The 12,770-nt window shown below is 37.2% G+C and overlaps 1 protein-coding gene across 1 annotated transcript in view; it reads right to left on the reverse strand.

The window, feature by feature from the left end:
* LOC150107193 (small ribosomal subunit protein mS26-like) overlaps positions 1-12,770 on the reverse strand; it is a 41,931-nt gene that overhangs the window by 21,748 nt on the left and 7,413 nt on the right. The window contains exon 3 of the mRNA XM_090391052.1: positions 8,122-8,245. Within this exon, the coding sequence (XP_090247178.1) occupies positions 8,122-8,245 (124 nt within the window). The remainder of the gene's footprint in view (positions 1-8,121; positions 8,246-12,770) is intronic.

The following is a 12,770-nucleotide window of genomic DNA, read 5'->3' on the forward strand; positions in this document are numbered from 1 at the left end:
GAGGAATAAAGTTGATGTCCCACACAATGAAAATCCTAGAAAGGGTTCTTGATGGAAGATTGACGAAGGAGGTGGAGATTGCAAAGAAACAATTTGGCTTCATGCCTGGTAGATCAACAACAGATGCTATCTTTGGGTTATGGCAGATGATGGAAAAGTTTCGAGAGAAACAAGGGGAGCTACATCTGGCATTTATTGATCTGGAGAAAGCATACGATAGAGTTCCAAGGCAAGAAGTCTGGAGGTGTCTGAGGGAGAAGAAGGTTCCGGAGAAATATATCAGGTTGGTGCAGGAGATGTACAGAAATGTGAAGACAAGTGTTCGGACCTGTCCGGGACAGACAGAAAGTTTTCAAGTAACAGTTGGCTTGCATCAAGGGTCAGCATTAAGTCCATTTCTGTTTAACATTGTGATGGAGGAGGTGAGAGAAGATGCATCTTGGACAATGTTGTATGCAGATGACATCTTACTGTGTGCAGATTCAAGAGAAGAAGCAGGAACTAAACTGGAAAGATGGAGAAAAGTACTGGAAGAGAGAGGTATGAGACTGAGCAGAAGTAAGACAGAGTATATGTGTTATACAGTAGGCGGCAGCCAGGAGACAGACCTGGAGCTGGAAGGAAATGTCATCAGGAGGGTGAGGGACTTTAGATACTTAGGTTCAACAGTGAAAGAAGATGGAGGAGCTGAGAAGGAAGTGGGATGCAGGATACAAGCGGGTTGGAGGAACTGGAGGGAGATGGCTGGAGTGTTATGCGATAAGAGGGTGCCAATCAATTGGAAAAGCAAAATCTATAGGACAGTAGTGAGGCCAGCTATGACGTATGCTATAGAAACTGTGGCCCTGAGGAAAAATAACATCAGTAGGATGGAAGTAGCAGAGATGAGAATGCTTAGGTGGATGTGCAGTGTGACCAGAAAGGATCGTCTGAGAAATGACTATGTGAGGGGAACAGTGAAAGTTATGAACTTAGGAGCGAAGATACAGGAGGCAAGGCTGAGATGCTTTGGTCATGTGATGAGGAGGGAGGACGAATATGTGGGAAGAAGGGTCATGCAGGTGGATGTGCAAGAAAGGAGGAAGCGTGGGCGGCCAAAGAAGAGATGGAGGGAGCTGGTAGAAGAGGACTTGAGGATGAAGAACTTGGATGTGGAGGAGACTCATCATCAACAGTGACCCCCACTTAAGTGGGAGAAGCTGCAGAAGAAGTTCTTTATAAATATATACAATCATCAACAAGTTTTGCCAGCTTAAGTCTGTCTGGCTTCTTCAGGACAAGAAATGAGTACACTAACATTAAATGCTAAAAAAAAGAATGAAGTAACAACAGTTAAATTAAAATCGAAATGACTCCACTTAAGTGGGAGAAGCTGCAGAAGAAGAAGAATTCTAATGCATCAAGAAAATAGAAACATTGATGCCATTGAGCTATTTGATGAACTGAGAATAGTTTCATGCTTAGTACAAGAAAATATGCCACCAATTGAACTGTACGTTATATAGTTGAAAATAACTTTGCTCCTAATGTGGCAGTAGCTTTAAGAATATTACTGTCATTACCTGTAACAGTTGCAAGTGGCAAGCATAGTCTTTCAAAACTAAAGCTTATTAAAACTTATTTATGTTCTACACTGGCTGAAACTCGATCGGAAGGTCTTACCATGATTTCAATTGAACATGAAAGCAGTCAGAAATTACACTACACTGGCCTTATTTGTGATTTTGCGAATATGAAAGCAACAAAAATTTTGTTTTAAACATTAGGTTTGCATTTTAACGAAAATGTAAACTAACTTATGTTAATACATGACACGTGTTCTAAAAGCCAAAAAATATTATATTTACCATAGTTATGAACTGTGTTTATGAACATGCTAAATCACAAAGATTTAGCATGTTCTTAACAAAGTTAAGAACTGCTAAATCTTTGTGATTTAGCAGTTCTTAATTCTACATGACATGATGAGTATTACTTACATGTAAGCTAATAGTAATACATTATAAAAACAATATTTTTTTAGGTTGTGTTGATAGTATTTGTGATATTAATGAATTTTGGAGCAATAAAATTATTGATTTTTCAAATAAACTAACTTTTAAAAATTGCTACTTTGTTATAATTTAATTAAAATTTACAGCAGGTGCATTTACTCTGCATTTGATGAGTATACTCGTCTTTGCTTGATTTTAATTGCCCATGCAGATGCACATTTTCAGAACAAAATTCCTCCGTTAAAGAGTTAATTGTCTCTCTCTTTCTGTAAAAAATATAATTTATGATCATTTTTCATTAACTTATGAATTTTGATTAGCTAATGCTACTATTTAGAATTTGTGATCAGACATGTTGAAGCCCAGCTTAACATCATGGCTTTTAAGATATCATTAAAAGACTTTTTTTTAGGGGGAAGGGGTGCCAAAATTCCTAGGGCTGGCCCTGCTTCTGGCACACATGCCTGCTCCGAGGAAGTTACAGAAATTATCCTCACTGGCACAAAGGCCTTTAATCTTCATTCTATCACAAGTTCTCCTCTACTTTCTAAGCTCCGATTCCACAGAAGGTGTAATAAAGCAGTTGAAGAAAAAAAACAGCTACTGCAGATGGCTTGCATCAAGAACTCCAGCTTCATATTTAGCCTATGCTGAGGCATGCAATAAATACATAAATAAATACAATCAGCAAATAATCTAAAACTAAATTAGATTATTTCATAAAAGCCAACAGCAGAAATTTGTCTCCTCAATTTGACCTCTTTTCATTCCTCTTCTTCATTTGACAAATCATGTCGTGTTGAAATTATCCAAGCTTCAAGTTCACTGATCTCTATGACATTTTCTAGTAGTTGTGGATGAAGACTAGTTAATGAACTTCAGTGCTACTAAAACACAGTCATTTCTTATTTCTCATAAGAAAGAGCTCTCCTCGCTTCTCCTTAACTCTGATGTCCAGTAGATATCCAGTTTTTGGCTTTCTCTCTGGTTACATGCTGTGTGAGGGGTAGATGGATCTTTATCCTCATTCTGCAAATAATATGCCAGAAAACTCATTCTTTCGCCTACTCCTTTTCTTTGGTATATCACTAACATTCTTCAATCAATAATTGTGAAAAAGACAGTACGTTAAATTTTTTTTCCCCTCATTTGACAAACTTTGCTTTAGAGAAATGATTAAAACTTTTAGAAAATCTACTTCTAAAACCCTAAATTCTGCCTCTCCAAACTACTCTTCACCAGAGTTTTACCATCTTTGTTGACTCTGATACTTGCAAAACTCAATCCTGTCTTATTTCTTGCAAAAAAAAAAAAAAAAAAAAAAACTTTTCTTCAGGTCTTATTTTTTATTATGCCCAAATCTCCGGACAAGACACAGAGGGAAAGAGAGAGATTTCCCTTTTTTTGAAATAACTCCACCAGACAGTCTTTCTTATGCATAAACATATTACAAATATTGCATCCAAAAAATTATGTTTTCTCTATTCCTCAGTGTCACTTTACCATTAAACAGCTATTAACTCAACACAATCACAATTATACAGAGTAAATAGCATGTGTATGTATAGGGGTGTTTAAGGGTCAAAGCTGTATAACTGAAAGGAGACCTCGACATAGCCTTTAAAGGAATGCGGAGAACTGACCAGGGCTTCTGACCTAATGTCCAATCCTCACCTTCTCATGGTGCACCTTGTTGGGTATCTACTTGGATACTGAACGAATGGGGATGGGCTGGCAATTTGAGATTTAGCCAACCAAATTGTATTCCTACCTGGATTAAACCAAAATAAAAAATGATGGTACAACATGACAAAATTTCATGCCGGCTGGGGCGTTGCCCGGTTAAACAAGGCACCCATTGTTTTCGCCAGGGAACCAGGGGGAACAGCGAAAAGTCAGCTACTGGAACAAATCTGAAAGCACACCCAAACCCAACATCACCACAGTTAAAGATCGGTACTATCAAAATAAGAAGCCTGAATGGCAAAGAAATGGAGCTAGATGAGGAATTAGATGAGCACCAGATCAACATAATAGGGGTGACTGAAAGAAAAAAGACAAAAACAGGTGAGATGTTTCTGAGCAATAAATACAAAATGTTATATTCAGGCAATGACAATCAAGGAAAAGAAGGAGTAGCCATAGTTGAAAGTTTATTTTTCACTTGGTTAGACTATAATAAATTTAGTTTAATCCTTTATCCAAGTGTGAATAAACAAAGTTTGCGCCTGAAAGTATCTTCAGGACTGGGGTAAGGTGGTACAACACCAAGCAACTCATTGCAAAGATGGAGCAAGCTAATAGCACTCCTGTCTCAGTATCTCCCATAATGCAAAACACATCTCCTTGCAGATATGTATAATGTTATGCATTAAGGGAAAGACCACTACCCAGAATAGCTTCGACCTTTATTGAGGTCTCTTCATCTTTGAGGTCTCAACATCTTTCTCTAAATCCAGAGTAATTTAATAAAAAAGGTGGCACACCGTTTGGCAAAGCCTATAGGTAGAGATGACCTTGCTAATGCTTCTGCCTAGTATCTCCACTTGGGCCTGGCTCCCACTGAAGAGATCTCAATAAAGGTCGAAACTAGTCTGGGTAGTGGACCTTTCCTTAGTGCATAATATTATATACATATCCACAAGGAGATGTGTTTTGCATTATGGGAGATACTGAGATAGGAGTGATGTTAGCTTGCTCCACCTTTGCAACGAGTTGCCCGGTGTTGCATAACCTTACCCCAGTCCTGAAGATACTTTCAGGCGCAAACTTTGTTTGCTCACACTTGGATAAAGGATTAAACTAAATTTATCACAGTAGCCGTTGTATTCAACACAAAATATGAGGCTAATCTTCTTGAATGGCAGGCAGTCTCAAGTAGAGTGATGCGGGCTAATATCAGAATGGGGAATTGGACAATGAGACTTATTTGTGCCTATGGTCCCACAGAAGGTTCTACTAAGGTAGAAGTGGAGGAATTTTTTGAGGCTTTAGAAAATGCAACTGACACAATGAAAAAGGAACAGTTGGTCCTTGTTGGGGATCTAAATAGCAGAGTAGGAAATGAAAGTCAGACTTACAAAAATATTTTGGGAAAATTTGGAGAAAAGAGCAAAGCTAATAATAATGGCAAATACCTGTTGGATTTCTGCTCGGAACATGGACTGGTTATTACTAACACCATGTTCCAACATAAAAAAATGTGCACAAATTCATATGGAGAGTCAAGGAATAAGAAAAGTCTCATTGACTATGTTATTGTTGATATTGATGTTTTCTCCCTGATGCAGGACACCAGAGTGTACAGAGGATTTCTAATTGGAAGTGATCACTATTTATTCTTGAGCAGGATGAAACTGAATTTCATATTGAAAAGAATAACATGTAAAAAAGTTTTAAAGCAAATAAAAGTTGAGTAGCTCTCAGATGTGAACTGTAGATAAAATACACAAAGATTATTGAAGAAAAAATAAAAGAGTTTGAGAACAGGAAACAAACCTTGGAGATTCAGTGGCAAGCCTTGAAGAAAACCCTGATTGATTCAGCCAGAGAGGCATGTGGTGTGGTTGTCTGCAAGGGTAGAAAAATCAGAAGTCCATGGTGAACACAGGAAGATAAAGAGGCAGTGAAGGAAAAGAAGAAAGCATATCAAAAGTTCCTGGCAAATAAGTCAGCATGTGCTCTTAGAGAATACAGAGACAAATGTAAGAAAGCAAAACACTGTGTAAAACTAGCTAAACAAAAGTCATGGGAGGACTTTGGCAAGAACATAGAAAATAAATATCAAGAAGGTGGCAAAATATTCTGGAGGTTGTTGAAGAAGCTTAGAAATGGAGGAAAGAGTGCTGTAAAAGGAGTTAGAGATGATAAAGGTGACATGAAAACTGGAGAAAAAGATATCCTTGAAGTATGGAGTAATTACTTCGAAAAATTGCTAAATGAAACAAGAAGTGATATCACAGTGGTAAAAAACACTCAATAGGCATACAGTCAGGAATACATATCCATACTTGAAATAGAAAATGCCATGAAAGGCTTGAAATGTGGAAAGGCAATAGGAGTAGATGATATTCGACCAGAAATACTGACATATGGTGGTATAAAAGTCTTACGGCGGCTGCACTGTATAGATCAGAAAGCCTGGACAGAGGGACGAATTCCCGATGATTGGAGTAGAGCTCTAATAGTACTCATATATAAAAAGGGAAATAAAACTGAATGTGAGAATTACAGAGGTATTTCCCTACTGAGTGTTCCTGGCAAGATTTATGCAAGTATACTTGAGAAACGGTTCAGAAGAATTGTGGAAGAAAAGTTTGGTGAAGAACAAGCTGGATTCAGGTCAAATAGAGGCTGTCAGGATCAGATCTTCACTTTATGACAAATAGTTGAGAAAGCATGGGAATATAACAAAGATCTGTATTTAAGTTTTGTCAATCTGGAAAAGTCATATAACAAGGTGCAAAGAGAGAAGCTATTCAATACGCTGCAGTTATATGGCATCAATGGGGCATTATATCAAGCAATACTTAGTCTTTATTTGAGTTGTAAGTCAGCAGTTAGAATTGAAGGAAGTACAAGAAGATGGTCTAATGTTAAATCTGGTGTGAAACAAGGATGTACATTATCCCCCCTGTTATTCATTATCTATACAGATCACATTATGAAGGAAAGTGATATTAAACATGATATTCGAATTGGAGATGTTAATGTCAGCTGTTTGCTTTATGCAGATGATGTTATACTTCTAAATAAATCTGCTAGAAGTTTGCAAGATTCCCTGACTAAATTGAATAACTGTTGTAATAGGTATCATATGAAGGTCAGCAATAAAAAGACAAAGAAAATGAAAATAGGCAGAATCGTTGAAAATGTCAAGTGTGTTTTGAATGGTTAACCTGTGGAACAAGTAAAACATTTCAGCTACTTAGGCATGGTTTTTAGTGAAGATAGTAAATTAAATATGGAAATAGGCAACAGAATCAACAAAGCTGGTATGGTAGGAAATCAATTGAATAAATTCATATGGAATAAGAGAGAAATTAGTCGGAACACTAAATTAGCTGTGTACAAGACAGTTTTCAAACCAGTTTTAATTTATGGATCTGAGAGCTCGGTCAGAAGTAAAACACTTGACCAAAGACTAGAGACTGCAGATATGAAAGTCCTGAGAAAGATTAGAGGAATGAACAGATGGCATCAATGGCAATATCATATTAAAAACGAGGATATTAGGAAAGAAATTGACATTGTCAGCATCCAGGAATGCGTCAGCAGAGCTAATTTCAGGTGGTATGGTCACTTAAACAGAATGGGCGAGGAAAGATTAGCAAAACAAGTGTTCTCTGCCAGTTTGGCAGCAAAAAGACCGAGAGGAAGACCAAGATATAGGTGGATTGATACGGTATAAAGTACCTTAGACAACAGAAATATAAGATCTGATAATGTTGGAGTCTTGACAAGTAACAGACTGATTTGGATGAAAATTGTAGATAGAAGTCAGTAATGATGTAAATTTTTCATGTAGTACTATCATATTCTGTACACTCCTTGTGGGTATATGTCAGGAATTTGATGATGAAATAGCATGTGGGGTGATGCCTCTAGGAACTGTCTAAAATTTTAAGTACAAAAGTGAGCAATTAGTTGATTAATGATCCATCACTTGCTCATTCACATTGCATATGCTTTAATACAGATGTTCCATTGCTGCTGATTGAGATTTTTACAGATTTTTATGATCACTGATCATTTACATTGGCATTGATAATATCCTCACTGTCCATCTGTCAAAGGATATAAAGTGACTACTGAACACTTCTTTATGGTTCAACTCACAGAACAAATTTTCTTCCTCTTTGTTCATTGCTATTAATGTTGATTTTTGGAACACTTTCTTCTTATGTAAGTCTTCAAATCTGATATTAATGACTGTATAGAAATAAAAAATCTATATAATCATGAAATGTGGTCAAAAATATGTTGCTGATGTAAGATTTACATAAGCACTTCCATACAACTGTATCATCAGTCTTTTTTTCTTTTTTGCCCCTCTATGAAACTTTAAATCAGCTGCTTATCAACAAAGTACAGTAAAAATGTCTGCTAATGGTATATTTTAACTTGCCTTTTCTTGTTGCACTAACTGCTCAACAGTGCATTTCTGAAATTCTATGTATTCCTTCATTTCATTTTCTGCATGCAGAAGCTGTTCTTGCTTTTTCATGAATTCCTGTTCAGTGCAAGCCTGTCTATAAATACAGAATTACAAACAGATGATTAGTTTTAAAAAATAATGAGTTACATAAATTATTATACTTGTGATATAAATATGATATATGAGCTATATAGAAATGATTTCATTATTTATTATCTTCAAAATGTTTACACTTATTAAGTGAAAGTGGGCTTTGCATTTTCTCCATATTTTAGAAAGAAGTCACAATTATGCCTTCCAAAATCAGTCCTACTAAGCATTTATTTTAAATAGCAGTCTTCTATATCTAAGCCTATATAAAATGTACTAAAGTATGTGGCATGAAAAATATTGCATCCTTGGTATACAGTTGCAACCAAGTTCCAAAATGCCTTATGAGAAATGTCAGCATAACAACTCTTCATTGGGAGCAGAAAAACATTAGTGTTTCCATAGCTGCACACAAGCCTAAAATCAGCAAAGGCAAAGCCAAGCATCGGGTGGGTAGTGTAAGCTATTGGACTCTAGAGCACTGGAAACACATTCTCTAGAGTTATGAATCACACTTCACTATCTAGCAGTCTGATAGACAAGGCTGAGTTTGGCAGATGGCAGGAGCACGCTACTTGTTAGAAATGTCTTGTGCTAATTGTGTAGTTTGGTGGAGAAGGCATCATGGTCTGGGACTGTTTTTCATGGTTTAGTGATGGAGAATAAAGCCATTCTAGAGAATTCTGTCCTTCCAACTTTATGGCAATAGTTCGGTGAAGGCCTTGTCCTGTGTCCAACAATGTCTCCATCAACAAAGCGAGATCTGTGCATAATGGTTTGAAGAGATGGGTGCTGAAAAACTTGACTGGCCTGCACAGTTAAGTTCTTCAGATTTTGAGGCAGAGAAGAATCATCTGACATCAGTGACTGACTTTGCTAATGCTTTTCTGGAAGAATGAAAGAGAATTACTGCAGCAACATACCAATATCTAATGGAAAGCCTTCCCAGAAGATGGTTGGACCAAATGGCCTTAGTTACCTGTCTCTAGAGCCTATCCAAAGTTTTTCTATATCATGATAGATTTGTTTTGTTTTGGTACAAGAACAGCGAAGGTCACTTTGTCAATACAAGGGTTAGAGTAGTTCACAAGTAACCGACAGTAGCATCTTATGTATAGGAAAATGGGTATTTAATGGGTGTAGAAACAGGTGTATGAAAAACAGCTAAAAACAACATATAAAAAAATGAGTGTAAAAAAAAAGTAGATAAAAACAGCCAGATATAAACAAACAAATCTTAAAAAAAATCAGATCTATATACAATATGTACATTTTAAAATCAAACTTAGATATACAATACATACACATACTATATGCAATTATAAACATTAATGCTCTGCAGAAATTTAAACACAAAATCAATACTTGACAAAGAGATAAAACCGCTCTTAGTGTATAGGGCTCAGACATTATTAAAAGGACTAAAATAATGACTGTGCTCGTCAACATAATAAGGGCAATCAATTAGGATCATGCTTTGTAGATAAAACTGAACTACACAGGCATGTAATCACCCTTGAATTGGGAGGAATTTGTAAGATGACTAAGACCTATGCGGAGGCAGGCATGTACAACTTCCTTTCTAGTCTACAGTCCCTGCATAGACTAGACTAGACTGCCACAATTTGATTTCAGGCCTGATCTGACAGAGCTCATTGTTAGCCCTTAACTGAGAAGAGATCTTGAATAGAACAGAGCACAGGAAGTTTTTGGAGTTCCAGACTTCTTATTGCCTGTAGAGAGCTTTGTGAGTCTGAATGGTAATATTCTGCTGGTAGTGGTGCAATTTTATGTAATTTAATCCAAGCTCTATTGCTTGCAGTTCAACAGTAACTATTTTCCAGTGGAATCTGAGTAGACTTTATGCTATCTGGAAAGACAGCTGCAGATCCTAAGCCTTTGATTTTGAAGTCTGTGTAGACAGGCACAAAATTCTGCTGTATGAGCTTGAAAGAGCTGCTGGTAGATAGCAAGAGGGAATGGATTGTTTTGGTTACCTGCACAAAGAAAAGCTGCATGGTAGTATGCATGAAGGCCATGGCTGTAGTGTATCTTGTGGCATATGTGTATTGTGGTCTACCCTGATATTTAGAGATTGTAGGGATGCTTTTGTTCACAAATCAAAGGGACATGTGGCAGTCTAATGATTGTTATACAAATTTTCCCACAGTGGACAAAAAATAGTTGGCCACATGGGATGATCTGGCAGGGATTTTATTTATTATTATTATTACACAGGTATCTCCATGGAGTCAGAAGACTCATTGTGGGAGATCCATTTATTCACACACTAGCCATCCCACTTCTCCTTAAACTTATTCACTGATGAAGCACCTACAACCACCTCTGGCAAACCATTCACAACCCTCCAAGCAAAAAACCTAGTTCTAACAACCTTGGCTAACCACATTCTTACACAACTTCCACTGATGATCCATTGTTCTCTCCCTTCTTGCCATGTACAGAAAAATGTCTTCAGTGTCAATCCTATAAGACTCCTTTAATAGCTTAAATGCTTCTATCTTGTCTCTTCTTTTTCATCTGTCAGCTAAATTTTTTGAAACCTACAAACCATCAATCTATTCATAGGAAACATTCCACAGACCTGCCACAATCTTTGTTGCTCACTTCTGGATCCTCTCCACAACTTCTTCATCAGCATGGAATCCAAGAGTCCAAATCCAAGAGCACAGCAGTCCAGATGTGGCCTTCTTAAAACCTTATATAAGGGAACAATAACCTCATATCCCTACTTGTTAGAGTGTTCTTCAAAAATCATGTAATCTGATGTGTTGTTCTAGTTACTTTTGTAATATGCCCTCTAAACTTCAACTCCCTGTCCACAATCACACCCAAGTCCCTGGTCTCATCAGTTTCCTGCAGTTCAATTCCATCAATATAGTACACAGCTTCTGATCTATTCCCAAAGTGCATCACCTTACCGGGTTTACCATTTACCTTTGTCCATAATGCTAGTCTGTTTAAGTCTTCTTGCAGGATCTTTCTCTCTCTCTGAATCACCTTTACCACCTTCAGTTTAGCAATGTCAGCAAACAACTGAAAATTTCCTGTCAAATCATTTCCTATATCATTGATATGCAAATTAAACAAAAGAGGACCAAGTACTTGGCCCTGTAGTACATTACTGGTCACTTGCCATCTCCTGGACTCAACCTCCTCCATAAAACACTCTTTGAATCTGTCTATAAGCCATTCTCTAATCCAAATCACCAGATTCTTATCCATCGCTTTGCTCCAATTTATGCAATAGGGTTCTATGTGGAATCTTGTCAAATGTTTTTGTTGCAAAGTCTAGCAATATCACTGAGTAATCATTTACCTTATCCAACCCCACTGCCACTTGATTATAAAAAGTAAGCAAATTACTTCACAAAACCATGTTGTTCCCTTATAGAGTATCATTCCTATCCAACCAGTCCTGAATTCTGTCTTTCATCAATTTCTTCAATACCTTAACCACCCCTCCTGAGATGCTTATTAGCTTATAATTTGCTACTTCTGTCTTGGAGTCTCTTTTATGCAATGGGACTATTTTGTCCTCTTTCCACTCCATTAGCACCTTCCCACTACTAAAGCTTAAATTAAACAGCCTGGTCAGAGGAGTTGATAATTCCCTTCAACATTCTCATATACACAGGCCAACATCCATCTTATCCCATGGCTGTGTTGCATTGAGGTTTTGCAATATTTTAAGCACCTCCATTTCTTCAAACTCTATTCTCCAATCAATCAATGTCACTACCTGGATGGCACACCCCTGAAAAATGTTCACTCAGTAATTCAAGTATTTGGTTTGGTTCTGTTACCTCCCCACCATCAGCACTTTTTAAAGTCATCCTTCCATAGTCATTTTTCCTTTTACTTGCCACATAGTGAAAGAACTCTTTAGGGTTTCTTTTGATCTCATCAGCTGGCTTTCTCTCATAATTAGCTTTGGCTTTCCTTACCAGTCACACCTTGCCTGCACCTTATACTGTTCATGGGCATGCTGATCACCTTTTTCTCTATAATCTATTGCTTCAGACTCTAGGTATACATTCAGATATTGCTTTCTTTAAACACCCCTTGACCGCCTCCCATGCACCAATGATATCTCCAAATTCTTATGCCATTGCTCTACCGAAAACTTCCTCCTCAACTTGTCATAATCACATGTTTTGTAGTTACACATATATCTTTTCTTAATAGAAAATTCTGCATGTCTGGCAGTTTCCCAGGTCAAGACTACATGACACTACTTTCTTCAAGCAGAGGCAGCATAACTAGATTGGCTAGTGTTAAGTGATGCAATGATTAGATCCAGCACTCTTGAATTTTAGTCACGTATAATAGAGTCAGTTGTTAATGTTAAAGTAACAAAGGTGGTTCATTTGTTGGTGAAGTATGAAATTCTCCAGCTGCAATTCTGATTGCTTGATGGTAGATAGGATCCACCCATCATAGTGTACTGTCTCTGGCAGAGGCACAGACTTGGCACCCATAATTAAGTTTTGATCTGATAAGCACAT

Source organism: Typopeltis vanoorti, chromosome 4 (genome assembly GCF_054136105.1).
Source record: "Typopeltis vanoorti isolate ZY-2024b chromosome 4, IOZ_Tvanoo_1.0, whole genome shotgun sequence".
Classification (NCBI taxonomy): Eukaryota; Metazoa; Arthropoda; class Arachnida; order Uropygi; family Thelyphonidae; genus Typopeltis; species Typopeltis vanoorti.